Below are 26,391 nucleotides of genomic sequence, written 5' to 3'. Positions count from 1 at the left end.
CAGAAATGTAGCTTTTTTTAAGAACCGTTTTTTTTGTTATTGTTGTTGGACCTTCTGACATTGGAACAAGCCAAGGCTGAGACCAAAATAGAGCTTCAGGCCAGGTTAGGAAACGTTGTGAAACCCCTGCCTGGTTATTTTGACAGCACAGGAATAGCTGCCGAGCTTTTGGATCTACTCCTGCTGTACAAAGCCATGCTTTTTCCATTAGGCGATGCCATTTGACTTAAAGCCGCAAGTTGGCTATTCATGGAGTTCTGACCACTAAACCAAAGGCACAGGAGCTTATCCTTATTTATACATATCAAGATTAAGAATGTGAGCAGTCAGTGCCCTATTTCTGTTTGCTGTGAAATCCAAGTACAGCACTCTCTCCTGTCTTGTAATGGTGTCTTTAGTTCTGGAAATGTAAGTGGGAGAGGATGATCCCAGAGGAAGAGACAACAAGAGTAAGTTCTGTCTGTTTTTGCCCAGGGCTGCCAGCGGATTGTGGAGGACTGGCAGAGAATACTTATGGTTCGGTCCCTTGTGGTCAATCCTCATGAGGACATGAGGACTTGGCTCAAGTACGCCAGTCTGTGTGGCAAGAGTGGAAGACTGGTGAGTCCCGTCAAGCCCTTAGTTTCAACTCCAGCTTTCTAGACCCTTGGCTTCACCATTCCATGTTAGCTAGAAACTTCTCCCAAATTCCTTGTTCTCTAAGTAAAATGTATGAGGAGACTGGTTAGAAGCTGCCAAAACTGGGGTCTGCCTGGATTTGGAGCTTTGTGGACACAACACTGTCCTCGAGGGAACAGCATTGAACCCGAGAGAAACTTCCAGCCAAGCTTCATTCCTGTGCTGGGCTAGTAAACTCTCATGTAGCATGGGTAACATTAATCATCCTTGGTTCTTTTCGTAGCACTTTCTGTCATATTTAGGAAGTTATGTTAGTATCATTATGTTACAGTCCTAGTTTGGACAGTCACTGCAGTAGTATTTATTATGCCCCCACCCCCAAAAAAAAAAATAGTAAACCACAAAACCCCACTAACTGTTGGCCTCTGAAGTAAAAATGTAACCTTACAGGCCAGGAAAAAACATACGGTCTTTCAAGGGGGCCATCCTTATAAATCTGGGAAGTAGTAATTGAGCTGCTATATTGCCAATCCTCCCATACCCCTGCCTATAAATAATGACAGTAACAGTTTACTGCAAGGTTACAAAATGACATTCCGCTCCTCAGTGAATCATGTTAATCACTAAATTCCCGACAGCACGTTCAATGTGCCAGTTGCTCCTTGAGCTCAGAAATTTGTCCTAAATTGCATCAGTGCTAGTGTTTGTCCTCGGGTTTGATCCATGGCCTTTTGTTTGACAGTCCTGTGAAACTGTTTTTTGCTGGGAAAGTCTGTGCCCGTGAGGAATAAAGGCCTAGTACGGCATTGGTTCCTGGAGAAAGAAATCCCCACAGGAACCAAGCTGAATTGTGAAATCATATGTTCTATATAAACTCCCATGAGCCTGTCTGAGAAGTTTAGTCTTGCACGTGGTTGTGAGTGCAGAGCTGCAGTTTCTACATGAGGTAACTTGCCTGTGTGTTCCTATCAAACAGCAGCACTCTTGCTTTAAGTGACAGGCCTTTTAGACATAGATATGAAAAGGGGAAGGTAGAGGTGAGAGTGATCTTGTTATAACCTTCTTTTTTTTTGTCATTCTTTCAAGGCTTTGGCCCATAAGACATTGGTGCTACTCCTTGGAGTAGATCCATCTCGACAGTTAGACCACCCTTTGCCAACGGTTCATCCCCAAGTGACCTATGCGTATATGAAACACATGTGGAAGAGCGCTCGTAAGGTACATATCATTGAGAGGCTGAGAATCTATTCTACACTCCGTTGCTCATGTTTGTTTCTTGCAGTGTCCTAGTCACCAGCTTTCTAGTTCCCAAGCAAGAAAACCAGGACTGAAATTTGTTCTTAAACTCTCCTCCCTAACTAACAAGTTTGTTGTTTGGGAAGAAAAAACTATTCAAACCAATTTTTATCTCCTGTGATCAGACCTTCTCTGTAATAAACCATTGAGTTTCCTGGAGGACACAGGCAAGAGTCATTTTCAGCAGGTGCACTGATGTCCTCGGAGCGTTTACCACCCCATGCCTGGTCCTGTCATCTCATTAATAGGGTATATTGGTGTCCATTGAGCTGTCCCTTTGGTCAAGATTCTGAGCTGCAGGAGGGGGAAGGAGCTGGTCAACCACACATGGTTATGGTGAAATATTCACACATGTCCCCAACCATGGTAACCAGGAGAGAAACAAGAAAAATAGCCACAACCTGAATAATGAATGATCAAAACAGATTTATGAGATGATCATGGATGAAAACACCCAACAGAAGGAGGCATCTAACTGCAAGACAGCTGGAAAACATGTAGGGATTTGTCAAGAGAGTAACTTGGCTGTGGGGGACCTAGGATGAATGCTTCTGACATTGCAACACAGTGGGAATGTATAGACTCAAATCCAGTAAGCTGCAGACTGGATAACTTCTAATATATATTAAAACTTCTAGTTATTTTCATATTCTGCCACATTTTTCTCATTGTTTCTGTCTGGACTTGCCAGCTCTGGGACAGGGGCCATTTCCAAGCACTTGGCCATAGCACTTGCCACTTAAATGTGAAAAGCAGAGGGAGCTGCCTGCAACTCTGCTCTGCACAGGAGCCTTTTTTCTTGCTCTCTCCACTACATTTTTCTGAGGGGTAACTTCATTATCCAATGGCTGCCTTTAAGAAACAACCTCCATTTGTCCCCATTTTTTCTGTTCTTCGTCTTGATGGCAGACAAGGTGGAAAAGGCTGATGCAACTGTAGACAGCAGAATGAAAGTTGGCACAAAGGGTATCGCCACGCTGCACAATGCAGTGCCCTTGGGAAGTCCTTGAGCTAGCTCTAAACAAGAAGTAAAGCAAATTTGCTGGGTGGAACCTAGCACTAGCATGACTGTACAGCTTCCAAGATCTGGGCTAACTAAAGTATCCCTCCAGGCCCTGCCCTGTGCAGTATACAGCTCTCCATGGAGGGATGAGAGAGAGGGAGAGGAAAGGAAATGAAGGGAGAGCAAGCCAGGACAAGATAGTGCAGGACCATGGGTGAGGAGTTTCAAAATGACAGGAAAGGAGACTAACAAAGACTGAAGAAAAGGAAAGACATTTCAGATCGACCCTCTCTCCTTACTCAGTGTTTCCTGTCTTTATTATATCATATAACCTCTTTAAGCAAAGGCCATAACTTGTCACGTCTCATCTGTAAAGCTTTGTATGTGCTTGTACTACCACATAAGCAGTGCCTCACCCAGAACTTGGCACTAGTTCCAGAATTGCATGCAAGTTTCAGCATTGGCTGTGAGCTCTCTTCTAAGTGGGCTCTTTGCACACCAGATGCATTTGCACCTGGATGAATGCATTTTGTGAGATGCACTTCTGTCCCAGAGAATGGAGAGTGTGATTGAGCAGGGCTTTTTATCATTTGTCTGAGTGTATGAAATAGCATGCACACATCCAGCTGGGTATAGGATGTTATATAGTGAGGCACATGAACTTGCTGGAGGATCTTGTGTGACTTCGTGGATCCAAAGAAGTGGGAAATTAAGTTTTCCTCTGCCAAATTCCAATATGGAATCAGTTATGCCCTGAAGTTTGTTCTTTGTTAGCAAACTGTTTCTAATACACCACTTGCCAAATCCACAGAGGAGACAAAGTGAGGCCTATCTGTAGAGCTTCCACAAAGCCCCTGCCGTCTCCTAAAGCTGTGGAACAACAGAACTGATTAGAATAAACCCCACAGTGCTGCTTCTAACACAGGCTGCTCTCAATGGTTGCAATCCAAGTAGACTCCTTCTCCTGCAAAATTGCAAATTGATTTTTTTTACCTGATTTATTCAAATATACTTCCCACTTAAATAAGCACGAGTGCTCTGCATTACAGTTCACAATAATTAATCTTCGGTACTTACAAAATGAGAAGAGCTCCTTTCTGGATAGGGAGGCCAGGAAGCATTTAAGAGAAGGAGGTAGGAAGAGATGTTTCTTAAACAGTGACTTGTTTCAGACAAACATTAGTTTTAGGCAGCACCATCATTTTGAAATGGACATTCAAGGGGGGTGGGTGCTTTTCTAGCCATGGAAAGAGCTCCTGCCACCCTTCTGCTCACATTAGCAGTGTGACAACTTTCCATATTCTGCCTCAGGGTGAAAACCCTCAGTCCTATTGATTGATTGAATTCAGCAAGTTGAAGAGTGTGGTTGACATTTGCACTGTGCAGATGAGTCATTCCAATTCAGGTAATTTTTGTCTCTCCCTCCTAAATGGCTCCATTAATGAGAATAATGTTCATTCCTGTACACTGAACAAAAACAAATCAAGCTGTTAATGGCACATTGTGTGTTTCCTGACCTGGAGTGACCTCTTAGATTTCAAGAAAAGGGAGCAACATGCCTCACGGTCATGGCGAACTCTTACTCTAATTGCTTCCAGTGAATTGCATGCCCCTCTTTGCTTTAACCTGAAACTTTAACTTTTCTTGTCTTTTAATTTCAGTGAATTTAGAGACTTTTTCCGCCAACAAATTTTACCTTCTCAAAACTGCTTAGGCACTCTTCTTTCTGTAGGCTAATGGAAAAAGAGCAATATAGAGTGGCATGAGACTTTCCAATACCTTGCAGAGGGATCTAGATAGCTCTTTACTAGCTGAGCCATCCACCATGCTTCACTCCAGGACTTACACTATTGAGCGAAGTCCATAGGGTGAAGAAGGAAGTGGTAAATCTCCCCTAGGCAGCATTTTTTCAAGCAGCTGTAAATGTAGCATAGGCAGATTTCCAGTAACCTTGGATGCCATCAATTTGCTTGTCATTTTGATAATGGCACAGACAATTGCAGATTATAAAGCACATAAATTTGGGAGGCTGTCAGGAGTTACATAGCTTACATGCTGTTTATCAGCTGTCATTTGGTTTCCAAGTGCATTTCAAGTGAATTATATTCATTCATTAAAATCCTAAATAATCAGGGACCTCCCCCAGGTCCCATCACAATTCAAATAAGACCCTTCCATTCATGTTCTAGGACAAGATTTATCAGAAGGAGCAGCAGCAGAACCTTTTCTGTGGAAGGTTCTCATTTATTAGCTTTTACTTCATTGCTTTGCCAGCATCAGGGTTTGTTGGCCATTAGAGCGCAGTGTCAAGGCCTGTCAGTTCAGCCAGGCTCATGACTCTTTGTCTGATGTGAAGATGAGTATGGTCAGGATGCAGTTATTCATTCCTGCGAGTAGCGATTCAGTTGCCATATTTATGGGGTGTTGATTTATTTCAGAATTGTTAACTTAAGGAGTCTGAGACTCAGGGATGTTAAAGCCAATGGGTGCAGTGAAAGAATGTGGCTGTATAAATGGATGTATTGTACCGTGTAAAGCAAAGTTACTGTATGTGTAGGTGATGAAAGGGCATTTAAGGGGAAAAGTATGGGATGCTGCGATTCCCATGAATCTGTTTCTCTTGAACCTTTCTGGCCCTTTGGGAAGCTGTGTTTAACCCACATATTCATGCTTTCACCATCTGATTGCAGATTGATGCATTCCAGCACATGCAGCATTTTGTGCAGACAATGCAGCAACAGGCACAACATGCTATTGCAACTGAGGACCAGCAGCACAAGCAGGAGCTGCACAAGCTTATGGCACGGTTAGTACCAGGTCCTCCGTGACCCTGGGTTTGGGTCATGGCACTGGCACATCTCTTCAGATTACAAAGGGCATGCAGAAAACAAGCTGAACAATAACTCTCCTTCATTTGGCATGTGGAGGCCAGTCACGTGATGTGACATGCAGACCTGTTGCATAATTGCAGCCACTCAGCCTTTTGCAAGTCGAGAAGGTCTGTTGGTAGGTTAGACACCATCAAACTCCATTTAAACAAGCTTGTGTTTGTCCTAGACAGCTGGCTGTATTTTTCCTGTAGTGTAGCTGATTGGACAAAAAAGACAGCATTCTCTGCATGACTCATTCTTTAGGGACTTTGGGAGTGGGGGGCAACCAGTCAGCAGGAAAGAAGCACTTTCCACATGACTGGCACATCCATGCTTCTGGCACCTCAGGCACTTTGGTGCTGCCCTCAGCCACTGAGTGCCCAGCATGAAAGATCCTTTTCAAAAACAGCATTGCATTAAAAATGCATCCAGTAATGTCAACTTCCCTCCCCAGGGCTCGGCGGCTCTGACAAGTCTATTGTTTCTTGCTGAATGATTCAAAATGATGATTTATTGCTGAAGGGACTTTTTAAAGCACCAATATATTTCCTAAACCTTTATGACAATGGGAACTTTATAACAGCCATTCTCTGTTAAATCTTGCATAATGATTAGCTTGAATGGCAAGTGCTTATGAGCTGAAGATGGGGTTCTTGATGTAGGATGCTAATTGGAAGTTGCGAAAGTTAAAAAGGACTGAGCTGTGTTAGGTGCATATTTATAGCCCGTGGAGAGACCTAAGCATCAAACTTCACAAACCTTCACAACACATCTTACAGCATGGGAAGCATTTATTTTCTCCCCTCCAGGGGGTGGAGTTAATATCCTTGGCTAAACCAAGAATCATTATTCTCCATGCACCCTCAGTGGGTGGCTGTCATAGTGTATTCCTATGCCATGCTAGTTTTAATGGTGGTAGGTTATTTGCGGCACCTCACAGGGAGACTATGCCACCTGCATGGTGATTTTTGGAGGATTTTGGTGCAATTAAAAACATTAATTAGGCCTCATGATGCCTCTGTAAGGCAGTTATTAGCTTCATTCTGTAACTGGGCAGCCTGCAGCACTTGGACATGCCTCAAGTCAAGCAAGCCAGGGAGACAAAATGTAGAATGGCTGCTGATGGCTCCTTCCTAACTACCATGCTGTGCCCTCTGTCTGCATTTCAGCCTGGTTTATATAGCTAGATTCCAGATGAAGTCAGCCTTGTAAGCCAACTGGTTCATGTTTTAGTGTCTGTTGTGTTTCAAGGGTAACAGTCTAACTTGCTTTATCAGGTGTTTCCTGAAACTGGGAGAGTGGCAGCTTAACCTACAAGGCATCAATGAAAGCACCATCCCCAAAGTCTTGCAGTACTACAGTGCTGCCACTGAGCACGACCGCAACTGGTACAAGGTGAGCAAGGAGAAACCTTAATGCTAAACCACAGGCAGTACAGGTAAGTACTGCACCCTGAAGCACAATGCAACACCAGAATGTTTGGCCTATGTAACCTTCTCCCCTGTTGAATATATATGATAGACCCAAGTATAGCACTGAGACCAGTGTAAGTGTCTCTGCAGCTCAGGTCAAGCATGACGTTGTTCAGATGCTGATTGGCCAGTAGCACTGGGTCACGGTTCAACTTGTGGAGTCACATTTGGGATCTTCTGTCTTGCAGATTAATTACAGATGTTTAATGACTGGGGAATGCTAATCCTTAGGGAGATGGATAAGTTTGCTTCACTGCGGTGGTCCAAGCCAGGATTCCTGCTATTAGTTCTCAAAGGAGTTTTTACCTTCAGAACCTTCCAAAGCTAACACTGGAGAGCCTACCTGCCTGTGGGCAGCATACTCCTGACCAGATGTCCTTCCACCTCTTCCCCCATTGACTTCTCCTTAAGCTTCACCTTCTCATTTCTGAATCACAACCCCTCACTTTAAACTTTGCAGAGCGTGTTGGTAGGGTGTGAAAATGGGAAGCAGTTTTAATTGTACTGCAGAGATGTTTTAATTACTCAAAAGTGGAGGCTGCATAGGGGCTTCCTCATCCCTGGGTTTCCTATTGACATTCTGATTTCCTCGTTGACAGGCCTGGCATGCCTGGGCAGTGATGAACTTTGAGGCTGTGCTTCACTACAAACATCAGAACCAGGCCAGAGACGAAAAGAAGAAACTGCGTCATGCCAGCGGAACCAGCATCACTAGTGCCAACACAGAAGGCAGCAACAGTGAGAGCGAAGCAGAGAGCACAGAGAATAGTCCCATCCCATCTCCTGTGCAAAAGAAAGTTACTGAGGTATGGCCTGCCCTTCCTTCCTGCTAGGGCCAAGGATGAGTGGCACTGAATAGCAGGTGCTCAGTTTTGAAAGACATAACATGTAACTGCCTTTCTGAGAGCTCTCCCATGTTAGGGCTCAGGCTTTTCACCCACAGATTTAAGTAAGGCTTGAAATAAGCAAAAAAGCTTTTAGTAGCTCTTACTGCTCATGATTTTGCCAGTAGATTCAAGTATCATAAGAATCCTAGCTGTGTAGCTCTGTAGGAGACATGGGGGAAGAGCAGGGAATAGCCATGCATCCTCTGAAGTACGTGCGCACTCAGGTATAGGCTCATGCGTCTTAGACTAGATGAATACTTCTTGTGGGGGAGGACTGGCAAGAGACTGGAGTGGTATGAATCGTGTGTATATGTATATAAATATATGCTCCATTGCTTGGGATCATGAGGGAAGCCTGTAGACTGGTAACAACTTGCAGTCCGGTTCCTCCTGATGTGTTCTTGCCAAACTAAGACAGCCATTTATATTCCCCCAGGATTTATCCAAAACCCTCCTGATGTACACGGTCCCTGCTGTCCAGGGTTTCTTCCGATCCATTTCTTTGTCCCGAGGCAACAACCTACAGGACACGCTCAGGTACCCTGGGAAGTGCATACAAAATAGAATCAAGCTGACAGCAATACACATACTTGCTTTAAGTCTCACTGTAACATGCTTCTGCACTCCTCACGTGGCTCAAAAAGTGATGACTGCATAGTCAATCTGAGCTTGTTTGTGGTCAGTCATACTCCTATTCTGCTTTTCCCAGTTGGTAAACTGGATCTGAGTGCAAGACACTGAAATGCCCTGTTTTTTCTTTTTCTTTCAGAGTCCTTACCCTTTGGTTTGACTATGGCCACTGGCCTGATGTAAATGAAGCTCTGGTTGAAGGAGTCAAAGCAATCCAAATAGATACTTGGCTTCAGGTAAGGAGTGTAAGGGACCATGCAACCTGCCGTTTCTTAGAGACCACTTAGGATTTCAGAGTTACTGAGGTTCCAAATTGGCATCTTGCCAGAGACATTCCTTTATGTGACCATGAGAGCAAAATTTGTAATTTAGCAAGCACCTTGGACAGAGCTGGAGCCTCACTCATTCTGGATGCAGATGTCAACTGAGTACTGCTTGAAAAGGAGACTGAGTTTAAAGTGAAAGATGACATGCAGTAAAAATGACAGGGTATGAAACTCTGTTGTGTAACCCTAACATAATATAATAGATCCTTAGTCCATTTCAAGGTGGCTCTGTAGACTAGACCTCATACAGAAGGCTTCTTCTGTCCATCTTCCTTTTATGTTTATCTTTTTTTGAGATGTGGGAGAACCCTGCAGCAATTGTGGATGAGGCGCATCATCCACCACTGGGTCCAATGAGTAATAGGCCTACACACATGATAGTCACACATCATATGATACTCATTGTCTCTCTCAGCTGTTCCTAACCTTTGATGTCCTTTGGGTCTTTTTGCTATCCACCTCTGTTCTCTTTGTAGCTGCTAGGATGTACACTGGGATCTCTGGTGACAGCCAAACAGATACGCATGCAGTGGGCTGAACAGCTTGTAAGCCATACCCAAGAGAAGACTGTAACTTTCATTTTCTCATCCTTGCTGTTAGGTTATCCCTCAGCTCATTGCAAGAATTGATACCCCACGGCCGTTAGTGGGACGCCTTATTCACCAGCTCCTCACGGATATTGGGAGATACCACCCTCAGGTATGCTTTGGCCCAAAGGAAGACTTACGGTTAGAATTTTGACCATGAAAGGCTTTTATATATGGTCTGTACTAGAATGAGTGATTTACTGAGGGAAGGGGCAGGTTCTGGAAAAGAACTCATCATAGTTCATACATAGCAGAAGAGTTTCATTGCTGTTCACTTTCCTGAGCAGTTAATTTGTTCCTCTGAAAGCTTTTTCTCCTCAGCCTCCATCACAAAAAAGATGCAAATTTAGAATGGTTGAGACGCAAGACATCTGAACCAAACAGAGTTTGATGGCGTCTCCTTCTATTACGAACATGGTGAAAATTGCTTCCTAAAACCCAGTCCCATTAAATAACTGTTAATGGGCAGCAGCTGCTGCGTTTCCTGCCTTGGGCACAGAGAGTCATATCCCAGTGTGCTAGAGAGGATTGTCTTTCCCTCGGCTTGATACCAGTTCATCAACACAGTTTGATACCAGTTCATCAACAATGAATCATTTTGCTGCCCAATAAGTGAAAATCCAGGCCTTTTAGATTATAGGACTTCCTGTTGGAAAAAACAAACTCTTTCAGTTCTCCATTTCAAGAAATCAGTTTGCTTTTGCTGTCCCAATATTGCCATTTCTTCATCCTGTGGGACTCAAACAGGCTTGTTGCTTAGTTTTTTGTCTGTGTGGATCCACTTTATTTTTTTTATTTTTTTTGCTTCTTTGATACATGCAGCACCTGTTATTTGTTCCTGATTATAAAGTATTACTGTTTTGGTGTTTGCCGTAGGCTTTGATCTACCCCTTGACTGTGGCTTCTAAGTCCACCACCACTGCTCGCCACAATGCTGCCAATAAGATCCTGAAAAACATGTGTGAGCACAGTAGCACACTGGTACAGCAGGCAATGATGGTGAGTGCTGTGTGTATAGGTCCAAAAAAAAGGAATCTTTTCATGAACTGATGCACCAGGCTTATTCAATCTTTGGGTCTATTTTAAGTACAGATAATTTCTCCCACTAAACTGGAAGAGAATGCCCAGTGTTAATTTGATTTTTGCATACATTTAATTTGCTGGGAAGTAATCTCCTCTTTGGAAGGGATTGTTTTAAAGTTAAATAATTTCAAGCTTATAGGGCCATAAGCTTTAAATATTAAGTTTTTGTTTCTTGTCATGAATGAAAGTAGGGAAGAGAGGAAGTGGGGAATGGGTATCATTGACCATGAAGAGAAACATTTGTTTGATGAGACACTGGACTAGAACATGGCAAATCTGTTTTGTTTCTGGGGAAAGGACTGGCTTGTCTTAATTGCTAAATTTGTAATGAATAACTGAAGGCAAGAATACATTTTCAGGCAGACTTACACAATTGTATATGTTCTGGTAAGTGGTAAATCAAGCTATAATAATACATTAGGCTACAGAAAGCCAAAGAAAAAATATCAAGTAGTCAGAATGGGGGGTGGGATGTGTGACACACCCCCCCCCAGCTGCCAGCAGGCAAGTGTTTTAATATTTTCAAAGCAGAAAGTAATCTTGTGGGGGATTTTTTTTTTTTCAATTAATGTGCATTCAAGCAGCTTTTCTTTAGGAATTTAGTGTCTTCCTTGTCCTGATCCAGGTGAGCGAAGAGCTCATCCGCGTGGCCATCCTGTGGCACGAGATGTGGCATGAGGGGCTTGAAGAGGCATCCCGTCTGTACTTTGGAGAGAGGAATGTGAAAGGCATGTTTGAAGTGCTAGAGCCTCTTCATGCTATGATGGAACGTGGCCCTCAGACCTTAAAGGAAACATCCTTCAATCAGGTATTTGCAAGTAGCAGCAGAACGTGCTTCTCTTAGCTGTGCAAAACAAAACAAGGTGTTCCTAAAACATTGCCATTTTCCTTTACACAGTATAGCAGGAAAGACGCTAGATATTTTTAGCAGATGGAGAAATGGTAGTTATATATGTGTGCCTGTGAGCAAGAGAGATCCTTTATGATTCCAGGTCTTCAGTGTGGAAGTTTGACTGTGCAACTGTTCTAGGTTAGACTTTCTACAAAAGATTGCCACTTGCATCACATATGCCACAGGTTGGCCACCCCTACTTGAGAGCATGCTTCAATCAGGAAATGCGGTTAGTCTACCAATTGAATGAAGGATAAGTATCTTGAGATACCATAAGAGTCAGCAAAAACTAAGAATGCAGAGATACATTATTTGAAATTAGTACATAGTATCTATCTGGGCCTTGTGTGAAAGATCTCATGGGATTTGTATAATAACCTTTTTGACCCTGTCAGTGGGGAAGCAGTTCCTGCTTTGCAGCAGTTTCTTGTACCTTAAGATTGCCCTGCTTTGCAGTCTGCCTCAGTACCTACAGCAGCAACTGGGCATCAGCGGGGCTAAATAAAGACGGCTCCTCCCAAGTCTGCGCACACTGCTTCTCTGACTTTGCAGTAATTGCTTTTGCCTTCAGCTGTGCCATTACTAGGTGATTCAGATCTTTATGCTGCCTTGTAGGGGTGAAGTCGTTTTGTGCGGGTGCCCTGTCAGGTAGATATAATGAAGGTTTTGGCACCAGAGATTCTGGGTTCTAATATTGAACCTGCCACTGATGTGCCATAAAAAAACAAGCCTCAGTCAAAGTTTGTATAGCAGTTTGAAAAGAAATAAATGGCCTGTAGCAGTGTTTAATTGTTCTCCCATCTTCCCAGGCATATGGCAGAGACTTAATGGAGGCTCAGGAATGGTGCAGAAAATACATGAAATCTGGAAATGTCAAGGACCTCACCCAGGCCTGGGACCTCTATTACCACGTATTCAGGCGCATCTCGAAGCAGCTGCCTCAGGTGGGGGGAGAGGTACAGTTCTGTTGTGGGTCATACAGTTTATGCTATCGATACTTTTCTCTGTTCTGTGTTCTCTGTCTATCCAAAACACTCGAAGAGAGTATTCCTGAAACACCTCCCTGTGACATGCTTGGAAGCTGCAGAGGCCGTAGGCTTAATCTTTACACAGTGCTTTTTCCAGGTGACAGAAATACTGAAGGCTGGCAATCAGACCTTCCATACCCTATGCTTTTCTGATGTTTTAATTAAGTTGACATGTATATTAATTTTTTTCTTGTTTGCAGCTCACTTCCTTGGAACTACAATATGTGTCACCAAAGCTTCTAATGTGCCGGGACTTGGAATTAGCAGTACCAGGGACGTATGATCCCAACCAGCCAATCATCCGCATTCAGTCCATTGCACCATCCTTGCAAGTAATCACATCCAAGCAGAGGCCCAGGAAGTTAACGTTAATGGGTAAGAAACACAAATGGTTGCCAGTGCTACAGTCTGCTGCTCTAACCCTGAAATAGTTCAGGCTTTCATCTCAAGCTGCTTATTTGACAGGAGAAGCCTCCACAGCATTTCCTTGAAATGAAGTTTTCATTTTTGGTAAAAGCTTTTTCAGGACATGCTGGCTACTCAGAGTGCCTGACTTTCCCAGCTTTGGAAACATCTTCTTTTACTCTTTCCCTTGTTACAACAGGAAGAGCCTAGAACTGTAAGATAAAAGAAATACTTTATATAATGTGTTTCATCCCAAGGTGCCTTAGCTGTGCGTAGGCAGGCGGCACTGACACACAACCACTTCTGGGGTGGAAGCTGTTAGTTGAGTGGCATGAAATCCTTTCACTTCATGTTCTGATCAAAGAAGCTCTTAAATTTTGTCTCGGTAAACAATGAAGTGTGCTTTATATGATTCCTTTAACCCAGCAAAATGAAAGACAGTGCTGATTGTTGGGTATGTTTATGCTGACATCATTATGCACCCAAGCTAGTTCAAGTACTGCTAGCAATACAGTCATAAGCGGCCCAGAGCTATATGTGGGTTGCAAAGCCCACCTGAGAGGTTGAATAAATCCTTGGGTAGTTTGCTCATCCCAGGGCCAGTGCTGCTGAAGGACTGTGCTTCCCTAACAAAGTTAACTACTTTAAAGATAGCCCTGGTAAGTCTGTGAGAGCTGTGACCGTTTTAGTGTTAGACATACCCGTCCACAGAATTCAAAGCTGTGGTTCCAAGGCCGATATCTTAGTTACTAACCTAATTCTTTTGGCAATATGTAGCTTGAAAGAGCAAAAAGAATTTTAAAAAGAGCAAACTCAAAAAATAAAGAACAAACCAAACAGCTGGATTTAGAAGGGCTGAATATAGTGATTAGGAGCTTGAGAGGACTAGACTGGGGAGAGAGGGGAGTAAGAGTGGTAAACAAGCTATTACTCCAAGAAACTAGTATCATTTTGTTCTGTTTTGTCAATATCCTGACAATACAACAGTATCCTGTTGTATAATTATTCCTGGTATTACCACTGTTTCAAAAGTATGGAATCTCAGTAATCTCTTTTTAGTGATATAAACCATTTCCTCAAAATCAACTTGTTTTCATAGAATCATGGAAATGTAAGGCTGGAAACAATCTCTGGAGAGCATTTAGTCCAGTTTTGTTGCATTAATTCATAACATGTGCCACCTTCCGAAGGTGGGATTCACAATAAGATTCGACTCCCTAGCATCCTGCATCTCACTATATCATTCTATCAGTTTTTATGCAGCTAAGACATCCTCTAATTGTACATCACAGCTATGCTCCCATAACTTGCCTTCCAGGAAGCAATGGGCATGAGTTCGTATTCCTTCTGAAGGGGCATGAGGATCTCCGCCAGGATGAAAGAGTGATGCAGCTCTTTGGACTGGTCAACACTTTGCTGGCCAATGACCCAACTTCCCTTCGTAAAAATCTCAGGTATCGGAGTGGATATAGGTCCTTTTAATGCATTCATGCCTATGTGCCACGTAAAGATGATGTGGACTTCCTTAAAACCTCCACTCTTTTTTCACCAGTTTATAAAGAAATGGAAAATCCAGTAACAAGATGAAGGCTGCCACAATGTGACGCATTTATGTAACTAAAATTTAGAGGAAATGTACCGTGAAAGGAGCATGTTGGTTTTTGGGTTTTTTTGTTCTGTTCTTTTAATTAAAAGCCTTTCTAATGGCATTTCAAGACGTTCAGGATATAATCCCAAGGCATTTCATGTGTTGGCTTCAGCATCATAAAGCAAGCCACGTTAAAGATCTTGGTGGCTTAATGGAATTGAGTGACTGTGATGTGTTGATATTGTACCATGGTTTACAGTGGCATTCAGAGAGGTACAAATGATCCTGTGAAATGTTTACTTTTTTGGGTGAGGAAGTTTCTTTAACAGTGTATATGATGTATTGAGAAAGAGGTTCCAGCTCTGTATAGTAACAAAGCTGTCTTTTGGAGGCAGGGGGAGAGTTTGGTTGGGTCTGAGTTTAGGTTTCTTTTGGGGCTGGTTTGCTTTTTTGTTTTTAGAAGTGATGGATTGGAAACACATTTAGATCCCCTCTAGAGTCAGGCAGGAGGCTGTTTTAGACCAGTTGGTTTTGTATACATGTTGATAATGTACCAATTTGTAATATGCAACAATTGGTTCTTCCTTGCTCTGCATAGCATCCAGAGATATGCTGTTATTCCGCTGTCTACAAACTCTGGGCTAATTGGCTGGGTTCCCCACTGTGACACTTTGCACGCACTCATCCGAGACTACCGGGAGAAGAAGAAGATCCTTCTCAATATCGAACATCGCATCATGCTAAGGGTAAAGAACAAGGCTGGCGGACAATTGGTTCTTCTGTTAGGACTCTATAGAGTCCCTTTAACTAGAATGAGCAATGGCACAGGTTCTCATTCCCATTTATTTTGACCCCTTTATGTGGTGGTAATAATGGTAAAAAGCATGAAATGAAAATGCTAAAATATTTAGGAATGGCAGTGAATTAGCAATGGGTCACAGAGTCATTAATTTCTCATTTGCCATTTCAATAGTGCCCACAAACTATTGTCATCTAATAGCTAGAATGATTATAGTGGAGCTCAGTCTGGCTCCCAGCCTGTGTCGACTCAACTAGCCTCCTCCATCAGCAGTAAGGCTGTAAATTGAATGAGCTACAAAAATCATAGGTTGACAGGGCAGTGCTGGTACAACTGGTTCCATCAATTAAGAGAAGGCATGACCCCCCAGAATACAATTGGAGACCTCTCTCCAAAACAGAAATCCCCCTCTGCTTTTTTAATTAAAAGTGGCTGTGGCTCAAATTGCTAGGGGTTGCAGTTCAAATGAGTTCTGCAATACTGACTGTTCTTGCCATGGTAGCTAGAAATGGACTGGTCTGTACTGCGAAGTAATTAATAATTTAACTCCTCCTGGAGTTTTTCTCAGAACACTAGTTGAGACTGACATGCTTCTTGTATTGTGGTGCTTTGAGACCTGTTATGGGAAACCTAGTAGTGTAGCTTCTAACTGGCATATCTGTATTGTAGATGGCTCCAGATTATGACCACCTGACCTTGATGCAGAAAGTGGAGGTGTTTGAACATGCTGTCAATAACACAGCTGGGGATGATCTTGCCAAACTGCTGTGGCTGAAAAGCCCAAGCTCTGAGGTACAGCCAACTTGAATCGTTACTAATGGCTTTTGCAGGCAGGTATGCATCTCTTTCTGGTTTATATGGACATGATAAAATGTACAGCAGTCACCGAGGGCTGGATTCACAAATGGGCTCTGGTGTTATAACAGCTTCACACCACCAGACTTTGAACCACCTGGTTCCTGGTCTGGAATCCCCAAGGTAAACATCTTTATACTCCCTAGGCCTTTTTGGCAGGCATACCACAAGCTAAGCCCCACACCCTCACCAAGTGCTACTCTGATCCCTTTCCTAATCTGCTCTTCTGTTTTCTGCTTCCTGCCCAATCTGTGAGCCACATTCAAGGTTACATATGCCACTTGTGGTACATATATGCCACAGATTGGCCATCCCTACCCTATACAGTGCACTGGAGAGAGCCAAGCATTTCAGAGTGTGATGTACCACAGCCAACTGAGCTGGGAGCTGTGGGAAGCTAACTAGGTCTGAAATCCTGCCCCTCCCATTGACTTCAGCATTTGCTCAATCTGTGCCAGATTGGGATTCACAACCCGCTACCGCTTTCTGGGTTTTGACACCTAAATTGCCCCTTTTAAAAAAGGACCGGGGGGGTCACTTACAACCAGGAGGAGGTGGGCTAGAGGTAGGATCATACCTGCTTCCACCCAGAAGCTCCATGAATACAGCAGCCACCCAGGGTGCTTTTCAGATGAACCATATTTGCAGTGTTGGGGACAGGTTAGAACCCAGCTTTCCTTCCCTAATGAGTGTCCTGACCACAGAGAGAGATCTCATTTGCTCTCTCATGAAGCTGAAATTCTTGGTAGCAAAATGAAACCGCTCTAGCCAGGGAAGAAAATAGTGTCTGCACAACAGAACAGCCTGTTGCTTGCTGGTGTTGGCACTCTGAGGTGGTGGGCAATGCAGTCTTGAACCCACAAAGGCCAAGGGGAGGGATACTGATATCTGTGGAGGTAATGTATTGAAGGGGGATACTTCCTCCATCTCTGAATTCATGTAGCCAGGGCTATAATGTGTTGACTCAGTGCTCTCAGTATGCCTTCAGGCTCAGAGTATACCTTTTGAATCAAGCTCTTCATGGTGTTTAGACAGAGGAACACCTTGGTTAGAGGTCTCATTCAGGTTTAGGTGCAAGGCAGGCCTGGAGTTGCTCAACCTTGCCCAAATGGCAGAAGTTCTGAGCACAAAAATTCATTCAGAGAAGCAGAATTTTAGGCCCCTCAGGAACCTCGCTGGCAAAAACTCCGGCGCCTCCAAGGTTAGCCAAAGTGGTTTGAAGATCACAATCTTGGGCTTAGGCACTTAAATTCCACCTAAGTCCTGGTTAGGCATCTAAGACACTTTGTGGATTTTGCCCTATATCCCCCTAGAGCCCATTCCTTCTGTATGTAGTAACAAAGAAGTGGAGGATAAAGTACTAATTTTAAACAGCTGTTAGCTCCTACCTTATTTACCGTTGGCAAAAATCCTTTCCTTTTTCATGTCCTTATGTAACAAGGTATTCAGCGGAATTTAGATTCACTGGAATCTGACAGGGCCGCACCATGGGTGCTTCTGCTGTGGCCTCAAACTTGTGACCTCTGGGCTGTCAGCCATATGCCTTAGTGTCTGCACCACCCCAGCCACCCTAGCAAAAAGAAAACAGTGTCTCATAAACAGAATTAGCATAATTAGCTGGCTTGGTTGCACATGTCCTGCTGTGCCAAACTGGAATGCTGTTTTGGAAGCAGACACAGCTTAATCAAAGTTCGTTTTATCATTGTTATGTTTAGGTGTGGTTTGACAGAAGAACAAATTATACGCGCTCGCTTGCTGTGATGTCAATGGTAGGGTACATCTTGGGGCTTGGGGACAGGTGAGTGAAAAAACATTTATTTCTTCTAAATAAATTCAGCTAACAGTTTCTATTGGATCTGTTCTTGAGATAGATAGCCACTTTCATTTTGGCTGTTTCAAATGTGAAATGATAGCATCTTTCAGGGCTTATTCCTGTTTCCATTATCTTTATTGCTGCAGAATCAAGGCCCTAAGGGTTTGTACATCTCCTGAGCACATGAAATTAGTATCTTCTTTCAAGAAGAATCACAAAATTAGGTCAGGAACTGAGTTCAGTTTCCAGCCCTTTCATTCACTTGCTGAGTGCCCTTAAATAAATCACTTGACCTCTGTCTGTTTACCCTTCTGTAAAATGGAGGCAAAAGTAATCCTTCACATATTGCGAGATCCACACTTACAAACAGGACCACATGTGCCTTTTGCTCCACAAAGCTTAGAGAAACCGAGATCATCCCTCTGTCCCCTCTTACCATCTGAGGCAATAAGACAGAACCCAACAAGTATCTGACCTGCTACTCTCTTCAGAGATCTCAAGCCACTTTCAACCCATCTCATGAAGAAATCCACTTTCACACATGTTCTCCAAAGGGCAGTCCTTGAATCCTTATTTTCCTTCTTACTACCCTACTCCTAGTTCCATGGGCTGAGGGGCTTTACAACGAGCGCCTTGCATCCTGGCAGAGTTCAGATCCTGTGTGTTCTGCAGTGGAACTACCCCCAGCAAGGATGTGGCCAGAGCCTCTTCTGCTCACAAGAGCCACATCCCAGCTAAGTATTTTGTGTGTAAATCCCCAAGAACCCACAAGTCCAGAGATGCCTGGTCCCTACTACATCTGCTCTAATAGTCCACCCAGGTCATTTCAGAGCCAGAAGTGAAAGTCACAGCCAGAGTGAGGCCACATAAATCAGCACTGGTCAGTGCTTCCTTGAAAACTCTTTACACATGGGACTCCCCCACAGATGGATGCAGAGCCACTAGAACATGTGTTGGTTTGGACACAGGAAACATTGTTGGCCAATTTCACCTACCCTGACTCTGGCTCAGCTCAGACTGACAGAGCCCCAGAAGAACAAGAAGGTATTGCTTTCAGTCCTTACAAGATTGAACTGGTGGAAGGAACCTGAAAACATGTATGGAGGGAGTATTGCTCTCTCTCCTACTTTGGCAAGAATTTTAATCATGGATGGTTTGTGTATGGGTTGGGGAGTCCATCTGGAGCATCTCTGCATGCAAAAAACAATGGTCTCTGAAGTCATGGGACTCCATCATATTGAACCAAATAGAAAAAGTTCCTGAAATGGGCAAACCAAATGAGTCTGGACCAGTCCAGGTCTTAATGCCATAGATCCTCAATCTACAGGAGGCAGCCTCTCTTATAGCTCTGCTAATGTCCACATCACAGTGAAGTTTAGCTTGCCACCTCTCTGTACAGATGTCTTTTGTGGCCCCAGAATACCAAGGTTTCTCAAAGAATTAGTACATCCTTGCCCACCAGTTTGAGGTCCCAGATCTGTTCAGGTTCTCCAGACTTTTATTTGGGTTGTAGATTACTGACCTAAGAAGACCTTTTTACTTTCTGAAAATGTATATCGGGAACCAATGTTTTTAATACTGGTTGTCTGTCTGTAAGGTAAAAGCAAATAAATCTTTCCTCCTTTTTGTGATAAAAAAAACTTTTTCTCATGAATTTAGAACATTTGATAAGCAAGTTATAAACTCATGAAACTTTTGGTGCAAATCATAACTAGAAGACTCCAGCATTAAAAATAGTGCTGTAATTCTCACTCTTTCCTGGTTTAAGATTGCTTCTGATAATGGCCTGTCTCCCTTCCCTTTACTACAGGCAGTACAATTCATTAAATTTTCCTATGCTGTAAAAATGTAAAATCCTAATAAAACAAGTGGAAGGGCTATCTTAAATGAAAAAGAAATGTGCCATATCCCAGGAGCATATTGATGGCTCTGCTCTGATAGGACATTTGTCTTCAAAAGTAAGAGGTTTTTTTGTATCTCCTGAGCAGTAATTACTAAATCTTATCACACCCAGGATGAAAGTGCTGCAGAAAAAACTATTTATCTTGAGATTGAAGACCTCAGCAGAAAACTATCACTGGTTGTCTTCTGACTTGTGAAGATAAATATCGTTTCAGGCCAAAGCTGTGATTTACTCTTTGATATGTTCCTCAGATTCCCTAATGATCTGTCACTCTGACTTGCCTCCTCTTCCTTCAATGTAGGCACCCTTCCAACCTGATGCTAGATAGGCTCAGTGGAAAGATTCTGCATATTGACTTTGGGGACTGTTTTGAGGTAAGCTGTCTGTTCAGACATCTCTAATTTTTTTTTAATGTGTATTTTATATATCGTGTTGTCTGGTACAGCAAAGGTAGAATTACAAATCAGGAGCTCCCAAGTTACTGTTTTACTTCTGACTGTAGTTTTGTGGAAATCACTTAACTTTTCTGTACCTCACTTTATCTGTAGGTAGAATGGAAGTAATACATGCCTATCTCGCAGGAGTGTTGTGAGGATTAGCTAGTATGTAAAGCAGTTGTCTAAGTGCTAACTGTGAATGCAGCTTTTCATTCAACTGTTAAGACAATTTAAGTCGTTGACATACAGGGAGGCTTAGTCTGTAATGGCAGGCCAGATCTGAACTCTCAGCCAGGTCTACGCTACAAAGTTTTGTTGCTGTAGCTGTGCCAGCTAGGGGTGTGAAAAGTTCACCCCTCCTAGCTAACTTAGTCCAGCTTGCAGAACTACTATGAGACAGACATGCTAAGAGAAAAGAGCCTTTGCTAGGTAGATTTGTCACTTGGGGGGGGATATAACAGTGCTGACAGAAAAACCTTTTTGGTCTGTATACACTGCATCTTCACTAGGGGGACTCGGCTGGCACAGCTATAACAGCACAAGTTCTGTAGTGTGGCCCAGCCTTTATTTTGATTGCTTTTTATTTTTCATTTAGTCACTTTTGGAGCTTCCCTCATAAAATCCCAATAATTGGAGAGTGCAGGGCTGAGGAGTGTTTTTTGTGTTTATGACCACCAGGTTCAAAGTATGAAAGGCAGGAAAGCCAACCCTTTCCTTTTAAACAGACTGACTTCTCAGGGAAGGTAAGAAGGAAGCATCTGCAAAGTGAATACATTAAACAATTCTCTCCAATTGTGCTCTTAGGTTGCAATGACAAGAGAAAAGTTTCCTGAGAAGATCCCATTTAGGCTAACAAGGATGTTGACAAACGCAATGGAGGTGAGTGAGAATTAGCGGATGTCTCCCAATAGGATTGCTCTTGAGAAGATGGCACCAGCTCTGCCAGCTCTCCATAGGTGCTCTATTGTGACCATCTCCCTCATTCCAGAGGAAGCATAAGTGTTAATATTTCAGCTGCATGTTTCTGTAATTAAATTCCTCATGTGACCCTTGCACATGTTAAATTAAAAACAACTCTGCTTTGATTAAAAAGGAAATTAATTCCTGCAGCTCCCCAGGCCTCGCCATGTTTACTTATTTCAAATATTGGTCATGAACTTAGCCACTAATGGAAATCTTGACAGTAAGTGTCATCTCAGCATCCTTTCCATGTTAGTCCAGCCAACGTGCCACTGGGGTCTCTTAAATTTGTAAGGAACCTGTATCTTGTTCTCTGTATGAGTAGAACATGTGAGAGAATGCCAGTTCAAGACAAAAGTATATCCTGCCTTGGGAGTGAATGGGGAATCAAAAGGTAAAAAGAACCCCACTGCTGATTCACTACTTTCTTTTCTGAAGGTGACTGGCTTAGATGGTAATTACAGAATCACCTGTCACACTGTGATGGAAGTCCTGCGAGAACATAAAGACAGTGTCATGGCTGTGCTAGAAGCCTTTGTGTATGACCCGTTACTGAATTGGAGGTTGATGGACAGTAAGTTTTTTGGGGAAGAATAATGAGACAGGAGAGAGAAGTAAATCAGATGATCTGACATGCCTTTAGAAAGCCAGGGGCCCCAAATCACATGTTTGTCCAAACATTGATCTAAGTGGTTTAAAACCATTGTCTGGGGACTCATTTTGTTAACAGGTCTGTGCTTAGAAGTCCTAGTACAGAGCTACCACTGAGATAAAATTGTGTTAGCCCTTAAACAGAGATATTGAACTAAATAAAAAATGGAATTATTGGATTATCTTTTATTGATTATCTGTCAGCACGTGAAACAACCAGCATCTTTCAGGGCAGGCTGATTCGTTTTGAGATGGTGAATCTAGATCTTGGAAGCAAATACTTTTCAGTGCTTTCTTTTCCTTGCAGCAAATACAAAAGGCAATAAGAGATCACGAACAAGGACAGACTCCTACTCAGCCAGTCAGTCAGTCGGTAAGCATAGCATGCTGTTGTAGTTTATTTAATTTGTTTGGGGATTTTGTATTGAATGGAATAACATTTTTCAAACTGTTATTCCATAGCTTTTATTCTGAACATGTACAGAGAATAACGCCTTGCTGAATTTAGATTTTTAAGACATCTAGTTTCAACCGGTGTGTCTGTTGGTCAGCTACTTCAGCCTGAATAGTAGTCACTGCTTTGTAGTCACATTAACACTGTAACACAGATAGCATCATGTCATTTTGGAGACTGTACAAGTTGGTGGAACTCACAGAAGAACTGACATATGATATTTGTTTATCAAGTTTACCGCATAGGATTATGCAAAACCTAGCAGCCACTCATGTGCACACAGTGGAAAAACCACTATGCTAAATCCTAACAGTTGATTGTTATTGGACCTGTAGGCAAAATGTCAAAGGAAAGAATTTACAATATTTCTTTGTCTGGTTTCAGTAACTGAACACAGTACTTGGCCAGAATTTTAAGTTTCTGATATGCCTTAGAACTTGCAGTGTGCGCTAAATTTTCCTGATGTTTAAATAGGACTTTCAGCACATAAAGACAACTATGTTTCTAACCTGAGTTTCAGTTCCCTTCATCAGACTGGTAGGGACATTCAGTACTGTTTGCCACCACTCTAAAGTGATCGTTTTAAGGTGTTCAGGAAGCTATCAAGCAGGATGAAAATGAGTCCCAAAGCCATTGTTTCCTTTAAAATCAAGGGGTTTCCATTGTTCCAGGTGCTATGCGGGAGACTCTCCTGAAAAAGCAACAATTTCCAATCTTATTTATATTTGACCACATTACTGACGTTTCTTTCCCATCCCCAGAAATGTTGGACAGCGTGGAGCTGGGCGAAACAGCCCACAAGAAAACAGGGACCACAGTGCCTGAATCCATCCACTCCTTCAGTAAGTTCTTTTGTTCTGAAATCATCGACTTCACTGTACTGCAGGCACGAGCTAACCAGCATGGAGCAGGAATAGTTCTCTGTCAGCATGAATAAAAAATGTAACAAGCTTTGGTTTTTTATTCAATTCAGCAGAAACATTATCCTGGTTTTCTGGCTTATGTCAGCTATTAAAAAGAAGCGGGGAGTAACTTTTTGGTCATTATTGTGGAAATTGAGTCTAAACCTTGTTTTTGCTTCTATCTTCTAGTAGGGGATGGTTTAGTGAAACCTGAGGCTCTAAATAAGAAGGCCATTCAGATCATTAACAGGGTTAGAGATAAACTCACAGGTAGGTATATGCTTTGTTTTAAAAATCATTTAAAAATACAAACAGGAGATGTATGTGTGCCTGCCCAGTGCCACTTTTAGTATTTCTATTTTGTGTTAAGATTATTTGAAATTAAATTAAGACTGTTCCTTAATTGGACACAGCTGTACTGGTGCTTTGCCTCCTCCACAGACCTATGTATCAGGACCAGCCTGAAAAAAGTTGATCTTTTTTAGAGAATTTAAAGAGAATTATATCTAAACTAGATGAGATTAGACACTTTTGGGTGGTGACTCTGAAAATAACTCTCAACGGTGGGTTCTTCCCTACGAGTTATGCAGCTTGCAAAATTGAGATTCTTTATTTAAGATGTACCCAACCGAGTGGGAGACAGCTTCCTTCTAGGGATTTTTGCTGAGTCACTTGGTAAATGGTTACTTTTGCTTGCCATTAGGAGGAAAATGGGTAGAGGGAGGAAGCAGCTGCTGCATTGTGGAAAACACTGGGGTCCCGAGATTTTACTGTGGCTTTTGAGTTTTTTGTGTCTTTAAACAGTTCTGCACTGTAAATATTATCAGAGGAGAGAAAATTCACCTTCACATCACTGCCCTACCTACCACGCAAAAATCAAGCGGGGTAATTTGCCAGGCAGGCTCTCTCTTATGTGTTTTCCCTTTAATTTTAAAGGTCGAGACTTCTCTCATGATGAAACTCTGGATGTAGCCACACAAGTAGAGCTGCTCATTAAGCAAGCTACTTCCCATGAGAATCTCTGCCAGTGCTACATTGGATGGTGAGTTTGTTGTTATGCCAGACTGGCAAAAAAAAAAAATCCCCTCTTAGTTCTCCAGAACAAAGGCTTGTTGTGGGGATGTTGAATGGGGAGTAAGGAAGTTAAATATAGTCAGTCTTATTGGCCGTTGTGTAAAGATGGCCAAGTAAATATTGTGCCTAGTCTAGCAAACTTTTTTGCGATTGTTTTGTGAGGATACCTTAAGCCCTGTTTTATGAGAAAGCAATCTCTTAGAGATGGAAGAGAGAATAAGGACATTTAAGTTGCAGTCAGATCGAAGGTTTGTGAAATTAGATGTTCCGATCCTGCAGATACCAGTTGTTGAGTATGGTTGGGAAATTGTGCACTCTGTAGTCCATATGGAACCGTATGCCCCCATCCTCTCTTAGTTGTTCCTTCACTTTTGGTTGTATTCAAGGACGTTTAGACCTTTAGTCTGATGATAGGGAATGAGCATTAGGATCATACTGGGCTTTTCCTTGATTACAGAAAGGTTTCTGGACAGTATAACCAGTGCTTCTCAACATTTGTCTTTGCTTTTATGAAGCTGTAGGGAAGAACACCCTTCTTAAATCACTTCTGTTGTCTCCTTTAGGTGTCCTTTCTGGTAACAGAAGATTCTAAAGTATCCACAGCCTTTATTGGAGGCTTTTGCACTCCAGATGTATTCTTCTACAAGCTGAAAAGCTTGGACTGAAATCCAGCTTTTGTCAAATATTTTGAAATGTAAATGAAAAGAGTTATTGTATATTAAAAGTTGGTTTAAACCAATTTATAGCTGCTGTTAAAGAACATGAATTGTCCGAAACAGAAGACTTGATTTGGGTTTCCAGAACAGTGAAGATTCAACTAGACCATAGATATATGGTTTGTTTGGTCTTTGGGAATTGGGGATCCACTGAAAATAATGAAATACGGGTTTGAACTTACCTTAGTGTAACTAAACTAAAATAATTTGCAAATGAATTATTGCCCTGGTCAATCTTTTGGCTGCAGCTTCAGTGAACTCGTACTCATGCACGGGGGCTTGTTAGGGTTTGGGAACAAGTTGGGGTGCTGGAGAGCAAGAGACAGAATTTTCTCTGTACCTTGCATCATCTCGTGTGTTCTGAAACTGCTCCCACCCAGAAATCAATGAGGGATAAAGTTTGGCTGCAACTCCAGTGGTAACGCAACAAGCATATTTCATTCTAGCTTGAATAATAGGGGTAGATCCAGTCATAGTGTCTCAAGAAGGGTTGACCTGTGGCAAAAGGAAAGCAGGGTAGAATCAAAAGACCACTTGGGAGTTTCCCACACTAGCCGACAATAGAACAGTATTGGGAAGTAATTAAGAAAAACAAACTGCTTGGCATAAAAAGCAGTAAGGGAGAAGAACTGGTCATGCTTGGAAATGGAGAAAATGTAAGGGTAAAAAAAGTAACAATTTATGAATAAAACAAATATTAAAATGCACAAGATACAAAGTGTAGCCATGTTTAGATGCCATGTTGTATTTGAATATTTTTGTGCCAATAAATTACACTCAAAATATACAAAAACGGTTTTGACTGGGTTTTTATTTATACCAAAGGATTACTTAGGAAGTATAAAGCTGAGGCAAGAAAGCATCGTGCTAGAATACCCTGGAGGGCATAAACTGTTCATAGGGGATTAGATGCGTCTAAAATGTGTCTGGTATATTTAATTCTTGTATGCTTGTCCTCATAATTAGCAATTAGCTTGCTCTTGATAGTAGTGGAGACAAAATAATCAAGACTCGGGGACATCAGTCACATGCATCAAAGCTTACCTGTTTAGAAATCTTTTGGTTTCTATCCAGTTGATTGTTATTATATCCCTGAATGGACTGCATTTTAGTAGACTTTCATGAGTTGTGATTTTTAGGTC

The 26,391-nt window shown here is 42.4% G+C and overlaps 1 protein-coding gene across 5 annotated transcripts in view; it reads left to right on the top strand.

The window, feature by feature from the left end:
• MTOR (mechanistic target of rapamycin) overlaps positions 1-25,913 on the top strand; it is a 102,933-nt gene extending 77,020 nt beyond the window's left edge. For 3 of the 5 annotated variants that reach the window (XM_019541686.1, XM_019541683.1, XM_019541684.1), the window contains 24 exons: positions 475-600; positions 1,705-1,836; positions 5,608-5,723; positions 7,065-7,182; positions 7,859-8,065; positions 8,583-8,683; positions 8,916-9,012; positions 9,703-9,801; positions 10,566-10,688; positions 11,398-11,580; positions 12,474-12,620; positions 12,893-13,067; positions 14,416-14,551; positions 15,284-15,431; positions 16,154-16,276; positions 18,055-18,137; positions 20,357-20,429; positions 21,297-21,371; positions 21,891-22,026; positions 22,411-22,476; positions 23,319-23,399; positions 23,649-23,729; positions 24,396-24,501; positions 25,097-25,913. In XM_019541686.1, the coding sequence (XP_019397231.1) occupies positions 475-600; positions 1,705-1,836; positions 5,608-5,723; positions 7,065-7,182; positions 7,859-8,065; positions 8,583-8,683; positions 8,916-9,012; positions 9,703-9,801; positions 10,566-10,688; positions 11,398-11,580; positions 12,474-12,620; positions 12,893-13,067; positions 14,416-14,551; positions 15,284-15,431; positions 16,154-16,276; positions 18,055-18,137; positions 20,357-20,429; positions 21,297-21,371; positions 21,891-22,026; positions 22,411-22,476; positions 23,319-23,399; positions 23,649-23,729; positions 24,396-24,501; positions 25,097-25,112 (2,748 nt within the window). In that variant the 3' untranslated portion in view covers positions 25,113-25,913. The remainder of the gene's footprint in view (positions 1-474; positions 601-1,704; positions 1,837-5,607; positions 5,724-7,064; positions 7,183-7,858; positions 8,066-8,582; positions 8,684-8,915; positions 9,013-9,702; positions 9,802-10,565; positions 10,689-11,397; positions 11,581-12,473; positions 12,621-12,892; positions 13,068-14,415; positions 14,552-15,283; positions 15,432-16,153; positions 16,277-18,054; positions 18,138-20,356; positions 20,430-21,296; positions 21,372-21,890; positions 22,027-22,410; positions 22,477-23,318; positions 23,400-23,648; positions 23,730-24,395; positions 24,502-25,096) is intronic. The other 2 variants (XM_019541687.1, XM_019541685.1) reach the window with 1 other exon arrangement.
• The last annotated feature ends 478 nt before the right edge of the window (positions 25,914-26,391 follow it).

The sequence above is a fragment of the Crocodylus porosus genome, unplaced genomic scaffold, assembly GCF_001723895.1.
Source record: "Crocodylus porosus isolate Cpor-Errol unplaced genomic scaffold, CroPor_comp1, whole genome shotgun sequence".
NCBI classification, from domain to species: domain Eukaryota; kingdom Metazoa; phylum Chordata; order Crocodylia; family Crocodylidae; genus Crocodylus; species Crocodylus porosus.
The sequence above is the reverse complement of the archived record's forward strand: the minus strand, read 5'-3'. Positions and strand labels throughout refer to the sequence as shown.